The sequence below is a fragment of the Balaenoptera borealis genome, assembly GCF_965194805.1.
Source record: "Balaenoptera borealis genome assembly, contig: HAP1_SCAFFOLD_1871, whole genome shotgun sequence".
NCBI lineage: Eukaryota > Metazoa > Chordata > Mammalia > Artiodactyla > Balaenopteridae > Balaenoptera > Balaenoptera borealis.
Genome location: NW_028122385.1, coordinates 1 through 25698, shown reverse-complemented (window position 1 = coordinate 25698; position 25698 = coordinate 1). Strand labels below are relative to the sequence as shown.

The following is a 25698-nucleotide window of genomic DNA, read 5'->3' as shown; positions in this document are numbered from 1 at the left end:
CACTAGAAAAATGAAATTAATAACAGCGAAATACAGTAATTGAGGGGTGAAGGAACAAAAAAAGGCTGACATGTGGAAAATAAATAGGAAAAGGTCAGGAAAAGTCTTTCCCTGTCAGTAATCAATACAATAACCATAGATAAAACTGTTCAACGAAAAGACAGCACAAGTGAGTGAACTTCAGGCAGTCACCTTAGCGCTGGATGCTCTGGCCAACAGTTAGCCCCGTCTGCACATTTTCATAGACAATCAGGCCATTGTCGTCGGTCTGGCTGTCTGGTCCGGCCCATGGCAGCAACGACGTTTCCTTGTGTAAAACTGTCCTGTCCCCTTTGGGGTAAAGAGCCCTGGGAATCTCTTGGCCCACAGACTCCCAACTTATAAATCCAGGTCACACGTGTCTCTATATATACTAAAGCCACTATGCAGGGCTTTGCCAAGACCCTCCTTCTTGGCTTTGGAGTTCCGGGCCTTATTGATGGTGACCGAGGCATGCATTTTACTTCTCAGGATACACAACGCTGGGCTCTTGAACGGCATTCAGTGGACCTTTTGCCTCCCTACCCGGCCTTAGGCTGCAGGACTCAGAGTTCCAGAGTGGCTTACTTCCACAAGTTCAAATTCCATTACACGAAAATGGCACGTTTCAGTCGCCAGTCACACGCCAGAGGTGAATTGTAGTATAGCGTCTGACTGCGTCCTTTGATGTTTGACTGCTGAGGGCTTTTAAACGTCAAGCCTCCCTCTTCCCCAATGCCCCACACTCTCTCCTTTGGCGCGGTTGTAGGGTGGAGGGGAGGAGGAGTGGGCGTCAAACTACACTAGCTACTGCCAGCACAAGGGAACTGTCATGCTGGCCCCATCCACTAATCACAGTAGAACTCCCAAAGCAATTTCTTCCTTTCCTGACTCTCTCAAGTCTTTTTTGGAGCAGCTTGAAAAGGCTACCCTGCTCTCCCCCCAGAAGCCTCCTCATGTAAGGAATACACTTTGCATCGCGTCTCGGTAGTGTGTGTGTGTGTGTGTGTGTGTGTGTGTGTGTGTGTGTGTGTCACCAGTCTTGATTGACCTTTGAACCCAACTTGGGGTAGGGGTCCATACTGACTCAGGGTGGCAACAACAGCTCTTCTCGCCAACCTTCCCAGGAGCGCAGTGCAGAATGTGTGCTTCCCATCCGTGAAACGTTAGGGTCTGTCAAATTAGATGTCCTGGATCCCAAGGCGGTGTGCTTACTGGAAGTAAGGGACATAGCTTATGTTCTCCTGAACGTGAAGTTACAGCTAACACCCACTCTTGCTTCTGTGCCCAGCGACAATAGTAAGTGGGATTAGCATAAAATAGTTGCCGATTTCTTCCTCGTTTTAAGCATTCGTTACCCTTGACCACTCGGCTAAGTGGGGCTGAGTACAACAAAAAGTCTCGGACTGTTGACCGAGAAATCATTCTAGGAAGCCTGTCCTGTTAACGTGTGCCATGCTGTATTAGTCTGCTCAGGCTGCCCTAATAAAATGCCATAGGCTGGGCGGCTTAAACAAGACATTGGTTTATTTCCTACAGTTCTGGAGGCTAGGAAGCCCAAGGTCAGGGTGCCAGCATGGTGGAGTTCTTGGTGAGGGCCCTCGTTTTGGCTTGAAGATAGCCGCCTTCTTCCTGTGGCTTCACGTTGGGGTGGTGGGCGGAGAGCACCATCTATGGTCTCTTCCTGTAAGGGCAGTGATCCCAACGTGTGGACCGCAGCCTCCTGACCTTACCGAAACTGAATGACCTACCAAAGACCCAGTCTCCAAATACCATCTCCTGGGGGCGGGGTGGGGTGGGGGACGGGCTTCATCGTATGAATTGGGGAGGCAGGGGATGTACACAATCCAGTGCAGAGCAGGTGCTCAGCCCAGTCTTTTTTTTTTTTTTTTTTCAGCCCAGTCTTTAAAAGAAGTATCTCTCTCTGTCTCTGTCTCTGTCTCTGTCTCTGTGTCTCTCTCTTCCCTCTCTCTCTCTGTCTTCACTTCTTGGCGGCTGGAAGTGAATTGGGGAGCCCTGATGAAACACTGTCCGGCTCCTGTCTTTACTGCTTTCTCTCCACTCTCCATTCTCACTGCATCCATATCGACTTTGTATGTCCTTTTCTAAGTAGCTTTAACCGCATTAAAACCTCCAAATTCTCTTGCTCTCTCTTGTGGGAGGTTTTAAGCGTTGCTGAGATTTGATCTATACACCTTCTCTCTCTCTCTCGTTTTTGAACTAAGTGTGTCTCAGTCAGCGTGAGCTGCCCCAGGGTGGCAATTGGGGAACACATGCAGGTTCCCATACCCCAGGGCGCCGCCCTATAGGGACACTGTAGCTTTGCTCTTGCAGTGGTGGAATGAAAAGGAAGGGATTCCTGTGGGCTCACGGAGGCTCAGGGTGAGCTGGGCCTTTAAGGCTTCCAGGGAAGCTGAAGACCTTGGTCACTCATTGGACGGCGGTGCTGTCAATCCTTGGCTGCTGGCAAATGAGCTTAGAGCCGGCGCTGGAGGAAGTGGCCCTTGGTTGACCCTTCCAAGGTCCGCCTCCCGTCGCCAGCCAGTCAGGCTCTTTCCCGCCCTGTGCGCAGCGGCCTCGGCGCAGTCTCGGTGGGGCGCTCCACAGGCCGGCGGTCTGCCCTTCCCGTGGCGGGGCCCCCAGAGGCATCTTCGCAGACTCTTGTCCCCTGTGCAGCCGGCTTCTCTGCAGCCCCCACCCCGTGCCGGAGGCCCCGCTGCCAACAGCGTCCCCTCCCTCAGCGATACTCAGCCCGGCGGCCGCCATCTTCCCCGCGATCTTCACTGCAGCCCGATCCGTGTGTGGCGCGTCCGTCCTGCCATGTCTGCCACAGAGGAGCGAGGGCCGATCCCAGGTGGCCAGGCCGGAGCTGGTGGCGGGGCGGGTGGCGACCCCAGTCCCCTCGGGGTCCGCGCATCCCCTTCGGGAGGGATGGATGGAGCCGAGGGGGCCGCGGCCCTTCTGGCCTCCCTGGGGCTCTCCAGAGCCCTTCACGGGGAGGATGGTGGGCAGGAGGCCGCCCAGGCCGCAGTGGAAGAAGACTGGGATGTAGAGCTGGTTGAGGAGGAGGAGGAGGAGGAGGAGGAGGAGGAGGAGGAGGAGGAGGAGTGGAGGAGGAGGAGGAGGAGGAGGAGACGGAGGAGGAGGAGGAGGAGGAGGAGGAAATTTTTGAATTAGAGATCGAGGACCAGGAGGAGGATGAGTACCAGTCAGAAGAGGGAGACGAAACTGAGGAAGAGGTCGAGGAGGAGGAAGAGACACAAGAGGAGGACGAGAATGGGCACGAGGGCGCGGGAGTGGTCGCGGGCCACGGGCCCCCCATGGCGCAGTTTCAGTCCCTGTTCCGGGATCCGGTCCATTGCCGTGTGCACCACAGCCACTACAACTACCGTGTCCTGGTCGGGCCCCACGCCGGCCGCGTGATGGTCAGGCGCCGCTCCCGACGGCTCTCGGACCCTGCAGAGGATGCCGCGCCTCCTCAGGAGCAGGAAGACCTGGGAGAGGCAGGTGAGGTCTGGCGGGGCGGGTACCAGGCAGAGGGCACCCCGCCCTGGGAGCCGCAGGAACCTGCAGAGGGGGCGGCATCCCAGAAGGCAGAGGAACCGGCGGCGGCGGCCGAGTTCTGGGCGGGCGAGGTCCTGGCTGATGCCTCCGAGTCCTGGGAGGCTGGGGCGTGTGGACCTGACGACGGGGCCGAGGCTGGCGAGGGGCGGCCCAGTCCCCAGGCCCTTGCAGCCCCTGCTGGGGCATCGGCCTGAAAGGCAGGCCGCGCTCAGCGCTGGCCTCTGGCGGTTAAGCAGCGGGTCAAAGCTCTCAAAAACCTTCAGGCACGATATGCACAAGTAGAAGCCCAATTCTCTAAAGACCTTTATGATCTTGAGAAAAAGTATGCTGCTCTCTACCAACCTAGGGGCGAACAAATGGCATGCCTCACTTTTGGTTGACGGGCTTCTAAAAATGTAAAGATTCTCAGTAGGATGACCTGAGAAAATGATGAAAGGTCACAGGGGCACTTTTCAGTGGTTGAGGAATCAGTGAGCTTCGCGGTAGAACTTGTCTTTAAATCGGGTGAACATTTTCCAGTGACGTTCTGGCAGAAACATACAAAAATGCTCTGAGAATCAAATGATTTCGATCCCTTCTCCAAAGGGCCAGAAATAATCAGCAGCACAGTGTGTGAGATCTACTGGAAGGAGGGGAAAAATGTTGTGAAAACTGTCAAGCAGCAGAACTGTGAGGCCCATGGAAGTGTTGTATCAACCAGTAGGAACATGGCCAGCTCTTCTTTATTTATTTATTTATTTATTTATTTATTTATTTATTTATTTATGTTTTGACATATTTCTCTTCTCCAGAACCTCCTGAGGGCAGAGAACTAGATTCTGCTGCTGATTTTAAATCGGGAAATGTTTCCCACCACCTTGTGATGCCAAAGTCCGTATCATTCGACACTAAAGAAGAGAGTGCACATCAGTATGAAAATGCTGAGGAAGAGAAAGAGGATGGAAAGGAAAAAGCAGAAGAAGGACCCAAAGTGGGTACGGTCTCAGCAGAGGGCAGCTCTGGAGAATACAGGTATTATTGTATAGTGCAACCATTCCTGACATATACCTGTTACTAACAGCTTTATGTTTTGTTTTGTTTTGTTTACATACTTAATTTATTTTTGGTTTATTTTTTTAACATCTTTATTGGAGTATAATTGCTTTACAGTGGTGTGTTAGTTTCTGCTTTATAACAAAGTCAATCAGCTATACGTATACCTATATCCCCATATCTCCTCCCTCTTGCGTCTCCCTCCCATCCTCCCTATCCCACCCCTCTAGGTGGTCACAGAGCTCCGAGCTGATCTCCCTGTGCTATGCAGCTGCTTCCCACTAGCTATCTATCGTGTTTTAAATTTTTTTTGTAAAGTAAATAAGAAAAAATTGTTGAAATTTAGTTTTGGAAAAACAGTTTAATGTTACTAATGGACTTGTATTCTAGATGATATAGAAGGAAGTGTGTTCTGAAAAGTATTTCATTTGCAGCCGCAAGTCCTTTGTCCTGTAGCTTTAAGACTACTACAGATGGGAAATTTATCAGACCTGGAAATAGAGACCTATATGTTTTTAGAGGTCTAAAATATAGAGACCTATATTTTTAGAGAATGGTCACCAGAAGAAGCAGCTAAAGCGAGTAAGCTGTGCACTAGCGGTACCTTCATCCCCTGGCCACAGAAATGGAGTCTCTTGGAATAACAATGCCTTTGAGAAGGTGACTCCTTACAAAGTAGTAAAACGTTAAGGATTTCACATAAGACTGCATTTCATGAGTAGTTCACAAATATTAGTTCAATTTAGATTTTTTATTCAAAAGAAGAGAAAATTAGCCATAGTAAGATTATTGGCTATCCCTGAGTCGGTAATTCAATCTTAGTTTCTCCTTCCTCTACCCATTCATCTTTTCCTTTCTCTGTCTCATCTCTCTCTCTCTCTCAGTATCACGCTCTTTCTTTCTCCCTTTCTTAATGTTCACACCTGTGGATGTTTGATAACAGCCTCATTCTCATTTTACAGATACGGAAACTGAAGGTCTGGGATTATAAGGGATTTATGATTTGTGTAAGGAGCATAGGCTCTTAAGGTGGAAAGACATTTAAATGGCAGAGTGGCCTCTCAAGAAAAAAATCTAGCATTTATAGTGGTGGGCAAGAGAGAGATGAGGTTGGTGTGATGAAATGATGTGCACCCTGACAACCAAGGCTCTGGGTTACAAGAAGAAAACATCTTGTTCTCTCCTTGGAGAGCCAACAGATGTACATAGTATTGACTCATATTTAGAAAGTCCCTGCTGCATGTTATTGGTGTACAATTGTTAATTGACTCTTATCCCATCCTACAGTTGGAAGGCATAAAAAGAAGTGGACGGCGAAAGAAGAGATGAATTTGTTCTTCACGGATATTCTAGTTTTCATTAGCCCACAATGCAAATTTTGTTCCAAAGTTCAGCATCCCAAAATGATATTAAGTGACATCTGACTTTATTCTGACCTTTTACAGATAAATTTGATAGTATTGTTCACATTGAAAATAAAAGCTTGTTTGACATGAATAAGCTGCAGATTTTTTTTTTAACCTAAATAACACTGACTCCAACGTATCTTTGTTCTATTTCTTTCGGCCCACCTTACTGTCATTGAAAGGGATTTCTTTCAACTATTTGGTAAGCCTGTTTCAAATCCTTTTATTGCAGCCTCAAATAAATTAAAATATTAGATTATAAACAAGTTGTGTGACGAGAGAGATGGTGGCCCAGCCTCTAGTACGTGTTATTGAAAGGACCTGACGGACGACCTAGCTTGCCTGGAGACCAGATGGCGCTATTGGCCTGCCATGGAGCAGCAGCAGCAGCAGCTGGGAACTTGTTTGAAATGCAAATTCTCAGACCCTGCTCCAGACCTACTGAATTGGATATTCTGAAGGTAGGCTGCTAGCCATCGGGTTTTACAAGTCCTCCAAGTGCTACTGAAGCACACTAAAGTTTGAGAACCACTGCTTTAGAGCAATGGGGGAAACGTTTAAGTACACCTACGGTAGGACCAGCCTTAATTCACTGACTTGGTACTGTTGCAGGTAAACTGAACAGGATGGTAAGATCTGGACTGAGGAAGACACTAGAATTCTCAGGGGCCTGAGACACAGAGAGCTCCCGGAGGGATGTGTTACTTTCCTAGGGTTACCGTAACAAATTACCACAAAGCAGGTGGCTTAAAACAACCGAAACTTATTCTCTGACAGTTCTGGAGGCCAGAAGTCTGAGGTCAAAGTGTCGGCAGGGTTGGTTCCTTCTGGAGGCTCGGAGGGAGAATCTGTTCCATGCCTCTCTCCTAGCTTCTGGTGGCTGCTGTCAATCCTTGGCATCACTCGGCTTGTAAACGCATGATTCCAATTTCTTTCTTCATCTTTACATAGTGTTTTCCCCTGTGTCTCTGTTTCTGTGTTCTTTCTCTTCTTATGAGGACGCCAGTCATACTGGATTAAGGGCCCGCCCTAATCCAGTGTGACCTCATCTGATCTTTATTACACCTGCAAATACCCGATTTCCAAATAAGGTCACATTTACAGGTTCCGCGGGTCAAGACTTCAACATATCTTTTGCGGGGACACAGTTCAGCTTATAACAAGGGGCAAGGATTCAGTAGTGGAAGGGAGAAAAAGATGAAGGAGAAACCTAGTTCCAAAAGGATAAAAGCATTATGATACCATGCACGTATGAAGTTTAAAGACATGCAAAAGTTATTAGATTGATTATAGATACATGTATTTGTAGTAAAAGGCATACATAGGAGTAATGCATACATATGTAGTATGCAGAAAGGTGTGTATGAGAACAATAAACTTATTTAAGACGGTGGTTAAATGTATGGAAAGAGAGGGAGAATTCAATTGGGGAGAGGTACACTGGGTTTCAATTTCATTTGTAAGCTTACGTTTCTTAAGACGGCTGATGGTTGCATGGGTGTAGCATTCTCTGTACCTTTGTCGAGGTCTGAAATATGTCCTAATTTAAAGAAAATTAAAGGAGGAAATGGGCCTAATATCTGGAACTTCTTTAAGGGAAAAAGGTGAAGTGGTACTTGAGCAGAGCAGAGGACCATAGAAGGGGAGAACCAGGGGTCTGAGGGTAGAAGGCCTTATTTCTATCTTTAGTTAAGGCTGCTTGAGAGCTTGCTAGTTAGCATCAATACCTTCTTCTATTTTCTATGCTAGTGCCTCACGTATCCTAGGGTAGATTAACATTATTTATTTACGTGTGTATCTCCCCAGCTGCCTAACGTGTGAGCTTCTGAATTGTTTGGAACTTAAAGGCTTTTATTTATTTCTCTCTCCTAAAGCACTGTGTTTCCTTCTTCGTAGATGCTTGATAAAGGTCTGTTAAAGTGAAGTTAGTGTAAGGTATCCGCAACCCTTTCCCCTGTCACTGGGGTTGACATTTAAAAATGCATTATCCTGTAGTAACACAGGGTATTCCTTATGGCTAGAACAACAACAGAAAGCGGCACAAGGCCTTTTGTCACCATTGTTTAATGAAGGAACAGTCCAAGTAGAAATTTATCCATGTAGGGTCCCTCGAAAGGCCTCAAATTGGTTTGCTTCTGTATGGTTCATGCCATGCCAGCAGGGTGTGTATGTGTGTATTTCTGTGTTAATACAGTTAATGTATTAACTATAGTTAATATTAAAGGCCTTTACCTGGGCTTAAGAATTTTCGGAGGTTCACTTTATTTATTTATTTATTTATTTATTTATTTATTTATTTATAATTATTTTTTGGCCACGTCGTGTGGCATGCAGGATATCAGATCCCCGACCAGGGTTCGAACCCGTGCCCCCTGCATTGGGAGCGCAGAGTCTTAAGCACTGGGCCGCCAGGGAAGTCCCGGGAGGTTCACTTTCGACAAACGCCTGCACACCTCTTTTTGAGATACGCCTTTTTTGGTGCATGCTGGGAGTCCGTGTCCCTGCCCCTTACCGAGCTCCAGTTCCCTAGGGCCCTGAATTTACTCCCCAGGTGGCCCCATGTCCCAAGCCCCAAGAGGCATGTGTGTTCCTCTTCACTGAGTCTGTGCTTCTGAGAGCTGAGTGGCACTGTCAGTGTTATACTCTCAGGACTGAGAGGTATCTACGAGGTGCTGGCTGTGTATACAGGGAACAGGACACGTGGGCTACGTTACCCACATGTATGCACCTGAAGCCTCTCATGTTGAGGGAGGAAGCTCAGGCTTGCTGCTCTGAGGGTCTGCTGTAGCTCTAACGTATCAGGCTTCTCTGAGTCTCTGAGAGACGGTCCTTAAATCAGGTCAGGGACGAATCCTGCATTTCCTGTTTCTCTGGGTGTTTGTGGGTTTTTCTGTGTCCACACGTATAAAAGATGTTCTCAGTGAGTCCCTCAACCTTGAAAACTTTGTGCTCCTTGTAGGAAAAGACCTGTCTTGTCCCTCTCTGCCTCGTCCAGGAAAGGTTAGGATGTTCTGATATTTTCCTTGCTTATGGCTCCATCATCTGAAAGGATTTGATCGAAAAAATCTCCTTTTATTCCACTACCTGAGAGGTGACCATTGGGAGAAAAACAGAGGGGTAGGGTGGGTGCCGGAGTTGGAAACAGTTTTCTGTACCAGTTAGGGATATTCTAATGACACTAAAGTTAATGATGAAGAATCACTTTTACTCTAAACCACCTATTTTCAGATGCTCATAACTCCAAGGAATACAAATGAGTACACGTTTACAAGTCTAACAGGGCAGGATTCTCAGACAATGGTGTTCTGGGAAATGTGGTATTATCAAGTCCTGTGAATCACATCATATAGTAGGATCTGTTTTGAGGCATAAAATGTACATTTCTTAGAAGTCTGAGCAATGAATTGTGTGTGTTTACAGATAAGGAATTGATATCATCACCAAATCTATGAAGAAAATGAGTTTAAAACGATTCTAAGAGGCACCTAAAAGTTGGCTCTTCCCTCTCTCTCTCTCTCTGTCTCTCTGTCTCATCCAATTAGTTATTTACTCTGCTGCCTTTCTCTCCATTTTCCTGCGTTATTTTAGACCGCATCACTTCCTGACAAATTATGAACTGGTTCATGTATACAGAAGATAATACAGCATATATGTAAGGTATATCATAATAATATAAAAACCTGTGTACCCACCACCAAGCTTGAGAACTAGAACACGGCTAATGCCTTGGAAGCCCACCTGTGCCCTTCCTGCGTCATCCCCTCATTCCTTCCCTGAGGTAACCACGATCCTGAACTTTGTTAATAATTCACTTATTTATACATTCACGGCAGAGGAATGTTCCTTTAAATAATGTTATTTCTTGTCCATTTTGGATTTTATGTGAATGTAATTATACTAGATGTATTACTTGCCTTACTCTTTCTCCCCCCCCCCCAATTTTGTGTTTGTGAGATTTATCCATGTTGATGTGTGCAACTGTAGTAATCAGTTTTCATTGCCGTATAGTTATCCATCGTATGAAAATTCCACAGGGTGTCTATTTCCTGTTGATGGACATGTGGGTTGTTTCCAGTTTTATGCTTTTGCAAATTATCTTGCGACGAATTTTCTCACTCATATCCCCCTATGCCCACATGCAAGAGTTTCTGTAGTTTCTCAGTTGAGGGCAATTTTACGCACTGCCCCCTCCGCCCCAACCAGGGTGACATTTGATAACGTCTGGAAACATTTTGGTTGTCATAACTGAGGGTGTGCTACTGGCATCTAGTGGGTGGAGGCCAAGGATACTGCTAAACATCCTACAATGCACAGGACAGTCCTCTACAACCCAGAATTGTCTTTCCAAAATGTCAACAGCTGAGTAACCCTGATCTAGAGTATAGGCCTAGGCATGAAATTTCTGGGTCGTAGGGTCTGCCCAAGTTCAACCTTACTGGTAACACCAATTATCTTTCAAAACAGTTGTACTAGTTCATACTCCCAACAGCAGAGGATGAGATTTCTATTGGCTCCACATTCTTGCCAACTCTTAGTATCATTACCTTCATTACTTCTTGCCTGAACTTTGCCCTAGTCTCCTAACCTTCTCCTACCTCCATGTCTTTCCCCACAGATACATGCTTCATATACTTGCTAAGTTAACCTTCCTAAAACCCAACTCTGGCCATGCCAAATTCCTGTAAGAAAATTTTGATGACTCTACTGCATACACAATAAACTTGGCATTTAAGACGCACACAAAAGGGCCCACTAGCTCTGTAGACCTAGTAATACCAACTTATTAGGTGGTATTCAAATAAGCCGTGCCCTTTCTCTGCTCTCTGCAGCATGTGTGTTGTTGAACACTTACCCTTTCTTAAGTCAGTTCTACATTCATTTCTAGGTCCATTAATTCAGCCAGTTATTAAATCTTTTAAATTTACTGAGTATTTGTCTTTCTCTGTCTCACTTGTTTCCCTTAACATAATACCCTGCAAGTCCATCCATGTTGCTGCCGATGGCAAAATTCTTTTTTTATGGCTGATTAGTATTCCTTTGTATATATACATCACATCTTCTTTGTCCATTCATCTGTTGACGGACACAGATTGCTTCCATACGCTGGCAATTATAAATGACCATGCTATGAACATTGGGGTGCATGCATCTTTTTGAATTCGTGTTTTTCTTTTTTACAGATATATGCTCAGGAGTGGAATTGCTGGGTCGTATGGTAGATCTATTTTTAGTTTTCTGAGAAATATCCATACTGTTTTCCACAGTGGCTGCACCAATTTACAGTCCCACCAACAGTGTAGGATGGTTGCCTTTTCTCCACGTCCTCTCCAAAATTTGTTACGTGTGTCCTTTTGTGAGGTGATGTCTCATTGTGGTTTTGATTTGCATTTCCCCGACGATTAGTGATGTTGAACATGTGTGCATGTGCCCATTGGCCATCTGCGTTTCCCCAGAGACAGGAGTGGAGACTTCATTATTAAGGCTACAAGAAGCCATCATGGGGGTCTAATCTGGGATGTAATTTGTGTTTTAGAAATGTCACTCTGAAAGCAATGTGAAGAAAGGTCAGCGAGGAGGAAGAATGGAGTGCTCATTATAGGAGTGATTTATGTGAGAGATGCTGAAGTTCTAGACTAAGGTAGGGGTATTGAAAGCACATGAAGAAGTGTGTAGAACTGAAAGGCAACAGTTGATTGGCTATGGGTGATAACTGGATGTGGAGATACGGAAGGTGTTGTAAGCGTAGAAGAGTAAGCGGTGGTAGATGTATTGACAACTTAGTATGCCTGAGTGTGATCAGGAAAAGAAGGAAAAGAGGAGAAACCCCAGGGAATTCCCTGGTGGTCCAGTGGTTAGGACTCGACAGTGGCCCGTGGCCCGGGTTCGATCCCTGTTCTGGGAACTACGATCCCAGCAAGCTGCGCGGCACGGCCAGGAAAAAAAAAAAAAAAGAAACCCGAAACCAAATCAATGGTGACACGAGGGAGAGATAGAAGAGGGAGAGTGCAGATGGGCAAAAACCAGAGAGGCCAAGGAATAGGAGGGCTCAGTGAGATAAAAGAACACGTGTAGAGAGAGTAGAAGAATGAGAGAGCAGCATGGCTAGGCGCTTGCGGTCCAAGACTGGGATATTTTCATTTTAGAAGTGAGAGGTAGAGTAGTTTAGGGTAAAGAATAAACCAAAGTGTGTCCCCACCCCTCCCCGCCCATATACACTGCAGATGCTTGGACAAAATGATCGGAAATGACCTTTTCATTTTTGACAAGCAAGTATTGTCTCTACGAGGATGCCTGAGTGACCAGAGACAAGGGGTGCAGGATTAAGAGCAGTAGGGCTGGGCTCAGCTGACCCACTGCTGTTGTGATGGTTAGTTATAGAGGGATCCCCCACGTAAGTATGTGGCTTAGTTCTATGTGGATCCGCCCCGTAAGTGAGAAGAAAGCACTTACTGCAATAGAAGGAAAAAGAGGGGGAAAGGAGAGGGGAAACGAAGGTGTGAAGATGCTCTGCTGGTGAAGAGAAGGAAGGAAATTAAGAGAAACATTTAAAAAACGTGTGATTCTAAAATGGTTGAAAAGAAAAAGTGGGGTGCTTGAGAAGGGGTCGAGGTGGGGTAAAGAGTTCAGTTTTTAGCTGTACAAAACACTCAGCCACCCCAGGAAGTTCCATGCAACTAAAGCTTTGCAATATGCTGGGCACAAGCAGTCCCAGCTCTTCTCACCAAATACTGAAGGAAAGGGGAAGGGGGAGAATGTTTGTTTGAATATTCTAGTTGACCAAGAGTGAACCTGAAATCCATTTTGATTTCAACACTTTTAAATGGCATGCCTCACGAGGTCCAGCGCTGGTGAATATGACTGAGGTTTATCTGTTCATTGCCCATCTGGCTTATGTGCTCTGAAGAAGCCTCTTTCTGACCTTGCTTCATCAAGGTACCAAGATGGGAAGGACGAAGGGTAGTGAATGAGTGGAAGCATTTCCTCTTTCTCTGAGATATTTCTATTCTATGTGGCAATGTTCAGGGTAGCGGAAAGAAGAGAAGGCCTCTAGCAAAAATGTAAGGCTTTTTTCCCCCACATGCTGGGGCCAGAATGCTGGAGCATTACAGTGGCCTGCTCTCCAGGGGCTCACTGCCTTGAAGATCCGATACACTGACCGTTGCCTTCTTTTCCCCTTCAATGCTGTCAGCCAAGAACCCTCACTTCAACTGTGCATCCCTTAGCTATGGGAGGGGGGCTCCTGGAGCCCAATTTCTGTCCTGATGACGGGCCAGAGCCGGGCCACGACATGCACAGGTTGAACCTCCTCTATCCCTTCCAGAGGACAGGCGCTCTGGTTGACTGGAGGCCCGAGGGTCTGGGAATGACCACCAGTCAACTATGTCCTGATTCCTCAGAGGTGTCCAGATCTTTCAAACTGCAGATTCAGCCCGGGCGGTCAAATTACTCCTTTCACCACAAAAAGCAAACTCTTGGGCATACGCTGTTTCAAGTGAAAAGCACATTTTGCGTTTTTGCAGAGGGGAGGCGCAGGGCGGGGTGCCCCACGCCGCCGACCCCAGGCCCAGCTCTCCAGCTGCCAGGGAGCTGGAGCTGGGGCTGACCAAGGAATGACTGCGGACGCCAGAAGGAGCAGAGGGCTGGGCGGCGCACAGGCTGCGGTAGGAGGCGGGACCGCGCATCTCGTTCAATGGGTCCCGGCGCCTGCCGGATTGGCTAAGCTCGCTTGCCGTCGGGGTGGGCGGAGCCAGTTGTGCGCCGGGCTTGGGGCCCGCCCAGCGGCAGCCGGACGTGCTTCAGACCCCGCGCTCTGGGCAGCGGCTGGGTGCGTGGTCCGGTTGCTGCGTGGAGTGAAGCTGCTGGGCTGCTGCTCTTCTTGCCGCTCCCTGGCTCAGGGCCGCTGGTCGACCCCCACCCTCCCCACTCCCCTTGGCCTCGATGTTCTCACCTTACAGGTGGCTCTTGGCCGAAGCACGAGGTCCGCGCCCCGCTCCTCTTGGTTATCCCGCTCCCCCCCCCCCCCACCTCGTCTCTCTTCCTCCCGGTCCGCAGCGGTCTCCAGGGTTCTCCGACGGTCGGAGCTCTGGCGTCCCGACATGCGGCGGGCCGCTGTGCTCCTGCTGCTCATCAGGACCCGGCCCTTGGAGGGCGACGACCCGAAACCCAGCTGGAAATTCCGCTTTGATTTCTAACCTCTCCTCGTCTGATGTTCCTGACGTCGTTCTGGACTTCTTCGATTGGTAAGCGGGGTCGGCAGGCTGCCATGAGCTGGGAGGGCGGTGGGTGAGTGGGCGACCTCTTAGAAGGAGACGGCTGGAGCCGATGTGGGCCTGCGCTTTTGAACCGCTGCCCACGCGCGCTGCCTGCTGGCCAGTCCCTAGAGGAGTTGGTGGTGGGGATGGGGACGACCAGCTGCGATGGAGCCCCCTTGCTTCAGCCCCTCTGTTGCTGTGGTGCCTAATAGCGCTGAAGTGGCGGGGTTCGGGGAACTACCGCCCCAGGGTCCACCCCTCCATCTCCAGGGACTGAGTTCTCCTCAGCCAGGTATACTGGCCCCTGTGTGTGAGTGCGCGGGGAGGGGGTGATGGTGCGGTGAGGGCTAAAGGCAGTATTCTGTGCTGAGCTGACGGCTGGTAAAACTGGGAGGGCCTCGACCGGCCTAATCCCAGATTCCGCTCCCCACTCTGCTCCGCCAGATAGGGTCCTCTAGCAACAACGCTTCTTATTAAATGCACCAGATGCATTCCTGCTTATTATCCCTGAATAGTGTTTCCTTGTCAGCCAGCAGAACGATTCAAGCAAGCCAATCACATCCTTGCTTAGGAACCAGGGGGTACCTCACCCTCGTGATACTGCAAAGCCCGCTTCCCCCAGACCCTTCTGGTTCACGCTGTTCCAGAATGCAACCCCCATGTGTCCTGCATGGCCTGCGATGTCCTCCTCTCCTGGGCTGCCCAAGAGGTGGGTCACTGGGCCTCCGACCCTGTCCCCATAACCACCCAGAAGGTCTGGACCACTCATGATTAGATGGAGATAAAACCCACAGCTGTAAATTTGCACTGCTAGAAATCTAAAATATTCTGAGGGAATTTGTACAGAGAGAAAAGACAAAATAATAATAATTCCATGCAGCGCAAGTGGCAGCACCCTAGCAGAAGATGTTTTCAGTCCACCCACCTCTGGCTTGGGGGCCCAGCAATCTTCTGCTGTGCCACTCTGTTGCCTATGCCTGTGTTGCAGTGAAAATCCTGATCATCCTAATGATAGGGAAGAGCAACCATGGCACTTTTGTGACACGGTGATGAAATTAAACCCAACTTAAGCCAGAGTCCTTAAAACTTATTAAGCAACCATTGCCATAGGGGAGGCCCCTAACCCTAATGAAACTGATTTGATGCTGTCTGAAGGAAGAAATCTATAAATATGAGCAGATTAGAGAGGACACCCCCTCACACACACACACACAAAGTACATCCAGTGACAAACGAGCAAGCAAAAAGAATCAGAGAGAATGAAATTAGAAAACTTCAATACAGAGGGAGGCAACAATTAAATCGATACAAAGGTGCACAATTTAATCCAGTTGGAAATCTAGAATTTGCTAAAAGAATTTATACCTGGTAAGACCTTTGTCCTTGGCAGACATCTGTCTTCTCACTGTGTCCTCACATGGCCTTTTCTTTGTTCAGTGTGGGGAGACAGAGAGCTCTGTGGCATCTGTTCCTTTTCTTATAAGGATACCCCCCCTATTGGATTAGAGCTCCAAGCTTATGACCTCGTTTAACCTTGAAGGCCATATCTCCAAATATAGTCACATTGGGGGTTAGGGCTTCAACATACCAATTTGGGGGGAACAGAATTCAGTCCATAACATTTTTTTTTTTTTTTTACTTTTGGCTGTGTTGGGTCTTCGTTGCTGCACGCGGGCTTTCTCTAGTTGCGGCGAATGGGGGCTCCTCTTCGTTGAGGTACACGGGCTTCTCACCGTGGTGGCGTCTCTTGTTGTGGGGCATGGGCTCTAGGTGCGCGGGCTTCAGTAGTTGTGGCCCACGGGCTCAGTAGTTGTGGTTTGCGGGCTCTAGAACTCAGGCTCAGTAGTTGTGGCGCACAGGCTTGCTCCGCGGCACGTGGGATCTTCCCAGACCAGGGCTTGAACCCGTGTCCCCTGCATTGGCAGGCAGATTCTCAACCACTGCGCCACCAGGGAAGCCCTATATATTTTATATATAGTAGTTTATATCTGCTAATCACAAACTCCTAATTTATCCCTTCCCCACCCCCTTTCCCCTTTGGTAAACATAAGTTTGTTTTCTATGTCTGTGAGTCTGTTTCTGTTTTGTAAATATCAATAAGTTCATTTGTATCATTTTGTATTAGATTCCACATGTAAGTGATATCATATGATACTTGTTGTGGCTCACGGGCTCTAGAGCACGGGCTCAGTAGTTGTGGCGCACGGGCTTAGTTGTTCTGGATCTTCCCAGACCAGGGCTCGAACCCGTGTCCCCTGCGTTGGCAGGTGGATTCTTAACCACTGCGCCATCAGGGAAGCCCTCAGATGAATTCTTAAGAAGAATTCATTTATATGTCTTTTATATATATATGATATGTTCTTGATCCTTTCATCTGCCCAAAACACTTAGGTTGTCTCCATTCCTTGGCTATTGTGAATAATGCTGCAATGAGCATAAGAGAGCAGAGCAGAAATCACCTCCTTTGGATCTGTTTTCAGGAGTGGGATTGCTGGCTGATCTGCTAGTTCTATTTTCAATCTTTTGAGGAACCTCCATACCGTTGTCCATAGTGGCCGCACCATTTTACTTTCCCACCAACAGGGCACGAGGGTTCCCTTTTTACCACACTCTTGCCAACACTTGCTATCTCTTGTCCTTTTGAAAATAGCCATCCTAATAGGTGTGATGTCTTAATTACAGTTTGATTTGCATTTCCCTCAGGGTTAGTGATGTTGAACACATTTTCCTATACCTATTGGCCAGTTGTATGTCTTCTTTGGAAAAATGTATATTCAGACTGTGTACCCTTTTATTAATTATTTGTTGGTTTTGTGTTTGTTTTTTTGTTTTTTTTTTTGATGTTGAGTTGATTGAATTCCTTATATATTTTGCATATTATCCCCTCAACAGATAACATGATTTGCAAATGTTTTCTTCTGCTTCATAGGTCAGTTGCCTTTTCATTTTGTCGATTGTTTCCTTTGCTGTGCAGAAGCTTTTTAGTTTGATGTAGTCCACTTGTTTATTTTGTTTTTGTTGCCTTTGTTTTGGTGTCAGTTCAAAAAAAAATCATTGCCATAACCTATGTCAAGGAGCTTACCCCTGTGTTTTCCTCTAGGAGTTTTACAGATTCAGGCCTTACGTTTAAGTCTTTAATCCATTTGGAGTTCATTTTGGGGTATGGTGTAAGATAAGGGTCCAATATAGTATCTTTGCATGTGGATATCCAGTTTTCCCAGCACCATTTATTGAAGAGACTCTCCTGTCCTCGTTGTGTGTTCTTGTCAAATAGTTGAGCATATATGTGTGGGTTGATTTCTGGGCTCTATATTTTGTTCCATTGGTCTATGTCTATATCTGTTCTTATGCCAGTACCATGCTGTTTTGATTACTATACCTTTGTAAAATAATGAAATCAGGAAGCATGATGCCTCCAGGTTTAGGTTTGTTATTTGGGGGGTGGTTCATCAAAGGGTACAAATGATCAGTTATAAGATAAATACATTCTAGGGATCTAATGTACAGCATGCTGATATAATTTAAGATGTTGTGTGGTATGCTGGAGACTTGCTGAGACAGTAGATCTTAGTTTTATCCCACACACCACCCCCCAAAAACCTTTAGCTATGTGAGGTGATAGATGTATTAATCAGTTTCACTGTGGTAATCATTTAACAATGTATACATACATCAAGCATCACACTGTTCACCGTGAATATAGAAATTTTATTTGTAAATTATACTTCCATAAAGTTGGAGGGGATGGGAGGAATGTGTGTCCTGTTCACATGGAAAAAATTAATTACTCTAAACTGTCAGAGGTAAAGCACAGGATTTGGGTTACTAGAAGAATACATTTTAAGTCAACTGTCTTCAATAAACTCAATGAGCGAAAGGAAACAATGATCAAAGAACTAGGAAACAATGAGAAAGATGTATCACAAAGAGACAGATATTATAAATAGGGACAAAATAAAAGTTCTTCGGCTGCAAAGCACAGTAAGTGAAATGAAAAATTAATAAAAGATGTCCAACAGCAAATTTGACCAGGAGAAAAAGAATCAGCGAGTTTTAAAAGGTTAGTTGAACTATCCAGTCTCTGGAAAGGAAAAGAGGAGCAGAAAAGCAAAGAATGAAGAATAATGAGCAAAGCCTATGAGACTTATGTGCATCAGCAAGCTTATCAATGTACACATAATGACACTTGCAGAGGCAGAGGAGAGAGAGAAAGGGGCAGGAAATCATTGAAGAAATGATGCCTGAAAACCTCCAAACTCGGAGGAAAGACATGACTCTACACACCCAAGAAGTTCCACAAACTCCAAGCAGGATAAAATCAGAGATCCCCACCTAGGCACACCATGCTCAAATTATCAAAAGTCAAAGACAAAGAGTGAACCTTGAAAACAGCAATAGAAACAACTCCTCACCTACAAGTATTCCTCAGTAAGATTTGTGCCCATTTCTCTACAGAAACCATAGAGGACAGCTGGCATTGGAATGACATATTAAAAGCGTAGAACAAATGAACAAAAATACCCTTTCAACCAAGAATTCTATATGTGGGGAAAACGAAGGGGAGTTAAAGACATTCCAAGACAAACAAAAACTGAGAGAGTACATAGCTAGTAAGCTTGCCCTACAGAAAGTACTAAAAGGAGTCCTTCAGGCTGAATTGAAATAATGCTGGGCACCTATCTGAAGCAATATGAAGAAATAAACCACAAAGGCCAAGGTAACTACACAGGTAAACGCAAAAGCCAGTATTGCTGTACTTTTGGTTTGTATCTCCTCTTTTTGTTCTCATATATGATTGAAAATACAAATGTATAAAGCATTAACTATAAATCTCTGTTAATGGGCACCAAATATACAAACATGCCATGTGTCACCATAATTAAATAAAGAAATGTGGCAGAGCTGGGGAAAAGCAGAGTTTTTGAATACTATTGCAACTATCTCCGTATTAATACAAACTTGATTATTATAAAGTTAAGATATTAATTGTAACTCCCAGTGTAACCACCGACACTGCCCCCACAAAAAGCTCCAGCACTATAAAAAAACTAAAAAAGGTACAGAGAAAGGAGTGATAAAGAATCACTTTGTACACTAGAAAAATGAAATTAATAACAGCGAAATACAGTAATTGAGGGGTGAAGGAACAAAAAAAGGCTGACATGTGGAAAATAAATAGGAAAAGGTCAGGAAAAGTCTTTCCCTGTCAGTAATCAATACAATAACCATAGATAAAACTGTTCAACGAAAAGACAGCACAAGTGAGTGAACTTCAGGCAGTCACCTTAGCGCTGGATGCTCTGGCCAACAGTTAGCCCCGTCTGCACATTTTCATAGACAATCAGGCCATTGTCGTCGGTCTGGCTGTCTGGTCCGGCCCATGGCAGCAACGACGTTTCCTTGTGTAAAACTGTCCTGTCCCCTTTGGGGTAAAGAGCCCTGGGAATCTCTTGGCCCACAGACTCCCAACTTATAAATCCAGGTCACACGTGTCTCTATATATACTAAAGCCACTATGCAGGGCTTTGCCAAGACCCTCCTTCTTGGCTTTGGAGTTCCGGGCCTTATTGATGGTGACCGAGGCATGCATTTTACTTCTCAGGATACACAACGCTGGGCTCTTGAACGGCATTCAGTGGACCTTTTGCCTCCCTACCCGGCCTTAGGCTGCAGGACTCAGAGTTCCAGAGTGGCTTACTTCCACAAGTTCAAATTCCATTACACGAAAATGGCACGTTTCAGTCGCCAGTCACACGCCAGAGGTGAATTGTAGTATAGCGTCTGACTGCGTCCTTTGATGTTTGACTGCTGAGGGCTTTTAAACGTCAAGCCTCCCTCTTCCCCAATGCCCCACACTCTCTCCTTTGGCGCGGTTGTAGGGTGGAGGGGAGGAGGAGTGGGCGTCAAACTACACTAGCTACTGCCAGCACAAGGGAACTGTCATGCTGGCCCCATCCACTAATCACAGTAGAACTCCCAAAGCAATTTCTTCCTTTCCTGACTCTCTCAAGTCTTTTTTGGAGCAGCTTGAAAAGGCTACCCTGCTCTCCCCCCAGAAGCCTCCTCATGTAAGGAATACACTTTGCATCGCGTCTCGGTAGTGTGTGTGTGTGTGTGTGTGTGTGTGTGTGTGTGTGTGTGTGTCACCAGTCTTGATTGACCTTTGAACCCAACTTGGGGTAGGGGTCCATACTGACTCAGGGTGGCAACAACAGCTCTTCTCGCCAACCTTCCCAGGAGCGCAGTGCAGAATGTGTGCTTCCCATCCGTGAAACGTTAGGGTCTGTCAAATTAGATGTCCTGGATCCCAAGGCGGTGTGCTTACTGGAAGTAAGGGACATAGCTTATGTTCTCCTGAACGTGAAGTTACAGCTAACACCCACTCTTGCTTCTGTGCCCAGCGACAATAGTAAGTGGGATTAGCATAAAATAGTTGCCGATTTCTTCCTCGTTTTAAGCATTCGTTACCCTTGACCACTCGGCTAAGTGGGGCTGAGTACAACAAAAAGTCTCGGACTGTTGACCGAGAAATCATTCTAGGAAGCCTGTCCTGTTAACGTGTGCCATGCTGTATTAGTCTGCTCAGGCTGCCCTAATAAAATGCCATAGGCTGGGCGGCTTAAACAAGACATTGGTTTATTTCCTACAGTTCTGGAGGCTAGGAAGCCCAAGGTCAGGGTGCCAGCATGGTGGAGTTCTTGGTGAGGGCCCTCGTTTTGGCTTGAAGATAGCCGCCTTCTTCCTGTGGCTTCACGTTGGGGTGGTGGGCGGAGAGCACCATCTATGGTCTCTTCCTGTAAGGGCAGTGATCCCAACGTGTGGACCGCAGCCTCCTGACCTTACCGAAACTGAATGACCTACCAAAGACCCAGTCTCCAAATACCATCTCCTGGGGGCGGGGTGGGGTGGGGGACGGGCTTCATCGTATGAATTGGGGAGGCAGGGGATGTACACAATCCAGTGCAGAGCAGGTGCTCAGCCCAGTCTTTTTTTTTTTTTTTTTTCAGCCCAGTCTTTAAAAGAAGTATCTCTCTCTGTCTCTGTCTCTGTCTCTGTCTCTGTGTCTCTCTCTTCCCTCTCTCTCTCTGTCTTCACTTCTTGGCGGCTGGAAGTGAATTGGGGAGCCCTGATGAAACACTGTCCGGCTCCTGTCTTTACTGCTTTCTCTCCACTCTCCATTCTCACTGCATCCATATCGACTTTGTATGTCCTTTTCTAAGTAGCTTTAACCGCATTAAAACCTCCAAATTCTCTTGCTCTCTCTTGTGGGAGGTTTTAAGCGTTGCTGAGATTTGATCTATACACCTTCTCTCTCTCTCTCGTTTTTGAACTAAGTGTGTCTCAGTCAGCGTGAGCTGCCCCAGGGTGGCAATTGGGGAACACATGCAGGTTCCCATACCCCAGGGCGCCGCCCTATAGGGACACTGTAGCTTTGCTCTTGCAGTGGTGGAATGAAAAGGAAGGGATTCCTGTGGGCTCACGGAGGCTCAGGGTGAGCTGGGCCTTTAAGGCTTCCAGGGAAGCTGAAGACCTTGGTCACTCATTGGACGGCGGTGCTGTCAATCCTTGGCTGCTGGCAAATGAGCTTAGAGCCGGCGCTGGAGGAAGTGGCCCTTGGTTGACCCTTCCAAGGTCCGCCTCCCGTCGCCAGCCAGTCAGGCTCTTTCCCGCCCTGTGCGCAGCGGCCTCGGCGCAGTCTCGGTGGGGCGCTCCACAGGCCGGCGGTCTGCCCTTCCCGTGGCGGGGCCCCCAGAGGCATCTTCGCAGACTCTTGTCCCCTGTGCAGCCGGCTTCTCTGCAGCCCCCACCCCGTGCCGGAGGCCCCGCTGCCAACAGCGTCCCCTCCCTCAGCGATACTCAGCCCGGCGGCCGCCATCTTCCCCGCGATCTTCACTGCAGCCCGATCCGTGTGTGGCGCGTCCGTCCTGCCATGTCTGCCACAGAGGAGCGAGGGCCGATCCCAGGTGGCCAGGCCGGAGCTGGTGGCGGGGCGGGTGGCGACCCCAGTCCCCTCGGGGTCCGCGCATCCCCTTCGGGAGGGATGGATGGAGCCGAGGGGGCCGCGGCCCTTCTGGCCTCCCTGGGGCTCTCCAGAGCCCTTCACGGGGAGGATGGTGGGCAGGAGGCCGCCCAGGCCGCAGTGGAAGAAGACTGGGATGTAGAGCTGGTTGAGGAGGAGGAGGAGGAGGAGGAGGAGGAGGAGGAGGAGGAGGAGGAGGTGGAGGAGGAGGAGGAGGAGGAGGAGACGGAGGAGGAGGAGGAGGAGGAGGAGGAAATTTTTGAATTAGAGATCGAGGACCAGGAGGAGGATGAGTACCAGTCAGAAGAGGGAGACGAAACTGAGGAAGAGGTCGAGGAGGAGGAAGAGACACAAGAGGAGGACGAGAATGGGCACGAGGGCGCGGGAGTGGTCGCGGGCCACGGGCCCCCCATGGCGCAGTTTCAGTCCCTGTTCCGGGATCCGGTCCATTGCCGTGTGCACCACAGCCACTACAACTACCGTGTCCTGGTCGGGCCCCACGCCGGCCGCGTGATGGTCAGGCGCCGCTCCCGACGGCTCTCGGACCCTGCAGAGGATGCCGCGCCTCCTCAGGAGCAGGAAGACCTGGGAGAGGCAGGTGAGGTCTGGCGGGGCGGGTACCAGGCAGAGGGCACCCCGCCCTGGGAGCCGCAGGAACCTGCAGAGGGGGCGGCATCCCAGAAGGCAGAGGAACCGGCGGCGGCGGCCGAGTTCTGGGCGGGCGAGGTCCTGGCTGATGCCTCCGAGTCCTGGGAGGCTGGGGCGTGTGGACCTGACGACGGGGCCGAGGCTGGCGAGGGGCGGCCCAGTCCCCAGGCCCTTGCAGCCCCTGCTGGGGCATCGGCCTGAAAGGCAGGCCGCGCTCAGCGCTGGCCTCTGGCGGTTAAGCAGCGGGTCAAAGCTCTCAAAAACCTTCAGGCACGATATGCACAAGTAGAAGCCCAATTCTCTAAAGACCTTTATGATCTTGAGAAAAAGTATGCTGCTCTCTACCAACCTAGGGGCGAACAAATGGCATGCCTCACTTTTGGTTGACGGGCTTCTAAAAATGTAAAGATTCTCAGTAGGATGACCTGAGAAAATGATGAAAGGTCACAGGGGCACTTTTCAGTGGTTGAGGAATCAGTGAGCTTCGCGGTAGAACTTGTCTTTAAATCGGGTGAACATTTTCCAGTGACGTTCTGGCAGAAACATACAAAAATGCTCTGAGAATCAAATGATTTCGATCCCTTCTCCAAAGGGCCAGAAATAATCAGCAGCACAGTGTGTGAGATCTACTGGAAGGAGGGGAAAAATGTTGTGAAAACTGTCAAGCAGCAGAACTGTGAGGCCCATGGAAGTGTTGTATCAACCAGTAGGAACATGGCCAGCTCTTCTTTTTATTTATTTATTTATTTATTTATTTATTTATTTATTTATGTTTTGACATATTTCTCTTCTCCAGAACCTCCTGAGGGCAGAGAACTAGATTCTGCTGCTGATTTTAAATCGGGAAATGTTTCCCACCACCTTGTGATGCCAAAGTCCGTATCATTCGACACTAAAGAAGAGAGTGCACATCAGTATGAAAATGCTGAGGAAGAGAAAGAGGATGGAAAGGAAAAAGCAGAAGAAGGACCCAAAGTGGGTACGGTCTCAGCAGAGGGCAGCTCTGGAGAATACAGGTATTATTGTATAGTGCAACCATTCCTGACATATACCTGTTACTAACAGCTTTATGTTTTGTTTTGTTTTGTTTACATACTTAATTTATTTTTGGTTTATTTTTTTAACATCTTTATTGGAGTATAATTGCTTTACAGTGGTGTGTTAGTTTCTGCTTTATAACAAAGTCAATCAGCTATACGTATACCTATATCCCCATATCTCCTCCCTCTTGCGTCTCCCTCCCATCCTCCCTATCCCACCCCTCTAGGTGGTCACAGAGCTCCGAGCTGATCTCCCTGTGCTATGCAGCTGCTTCCCACTAGCTATCTATCGTGTTTTAAATTTTTTTTGTAAAGTAAATAAGAAAAAATTGTTGAAATTTAGTTTTGGAAAAACAGTTTAATGTTACTAATGGACTTGTATTCTAGATGATATAGAAGGAAGTGTGTTCTGAAAAGTATTTCATTTGCAGCCGCAAGTCCTTTGTCCTGTAGCTTTAAGACTACTACAGATGGGAAATTTATCAGACCTGGAAATAGAGACCTATATGTTTTTAGAGGTCTAAAATATAGAGACCTATATTTTTAGAGAATGGTCACCAGAAGAAGCAGCTAAAGCGAGTAAGCTGTGCACTAGCGGTACCTTCATCCCCTGGCCACAGAAATGGAGTCTCTTGGAATAACAATGCCTTTGAGAAGGTGACTCCTTACAAAGTAGTAAAACGTTAAGGATTTCACATAAGACTGCATTTCATGAGTAGTTCACAAATATTAGTTCAATTTAGATTTTTTATTCAAAAGAAGAGAAAATTAGCCATAGTAAGATTATTGGCTATCCCTGAGTCGGTAATTCAATCTTAGTTTCTCCTTCCTCTACCCATTCATCTTTTCCTTTCTCTGTCTCATCTCTCTCTCTCTCTCAGTATCACGCTCTTTCTTTCTCCCTTTCTTAATGTTCACACCTGTGGATGTTTGATAACAGCCTCATTCTCATTTTACAGATACGGAAACTGAAGGTCTGGGATTATAAGGGATTTATGATTTGTGTAAGGAGCATAGGCTCTTAAGGTGGAAAGACATTTAAATGGCAGAGTGGCCTCTCAAGAAAAAAATCTAGCATTTATAGTGGTGGGCAAGAGAGAGATGAGGTTGGTGTGATGAAATGATGTGCACCCTGACAACCAAGGCTCTGGGTTACAAGAAGAAAACATCTTGTTCTCTCCTTGGAGAGCCAACAGATGTACATAGTATTGACTCATATTTAGAAAGTCCCTGCTGCATGTTATTGGTGTACAATTGTTAATTGACTCTTATCCCATCCTACAGTTGGAAGGCATAAAAAGAAGTGGACGGCGAAAGAAGAGATGAATTTGTTCTTCACGGATATTCTAGTTTTCATTAGCCCACAATGCAAATTTTGTTCCAAAGTTCAGCATCCCAAAATGATATTAAGTGACATCTGACTTTATTCTGACCTTTTACAGATAAATTTGATAGTATTGTTCACATTGAAAATAAAAGCTTGTTTGACATGAATAAGCTGCAGATTTTTTTTTTAACCTAAATAACACTGACTCCAACGTATCTTTGTTCTATTTCTTTCGGCCCACCTTACTGTCATTGAAAGGGATTTCTTTCAACTATTTGGTAAGCCTGTTTCAAATCCTTTTATTGCAGCCTCAAATAAATTAAAATATTAGATTATAAACAAGTTGTGTGACGAGAGAGATGGTGGCCCAGCCTCTAGTACGTGTTATTGA

General features: G+C 47.2%; 1 protein-coding gene across 21 annotated transcripts in view; it reads left to right on the top strand.

Annotated features, from left to right (window-relative positions):
* The window catches only part of LOC309622247 (uncharacterized protein), a 71826-nt gene extending 46349 nt beyond the window's left edge, over positions 1–25477 (top strand). For 10 of the 21 annotated variants that reach the window (XR_014240625.1, XR_014240626.1, XR_014240627.1 and 7 more), the window contains 7 exons: positions 2695–2872; positions 3196–3525; positions 4374–4593; positions 5902–6481; positions 13541–14260; positions 23737–23956; positions 25265–25477. Coding sequence is in view for 2 of the 21 variants with exons in the window: in XM_082409374.1 (XP_082265500.1) it covers positions 22203–22439; positions 22509–22890; positions 23737–23956; positions 25265–25277 (852 nt within the window). In the remaining 19 variants the exon portion in view is untranslated. The other 11 variants (XR_014240634.1, XR_014240635.1, XR_014240640.1 and 8 more) reach the window with 8 other exon arrangements.
* Positions 25478–25698: the final 221 nt, after the last annotated feature.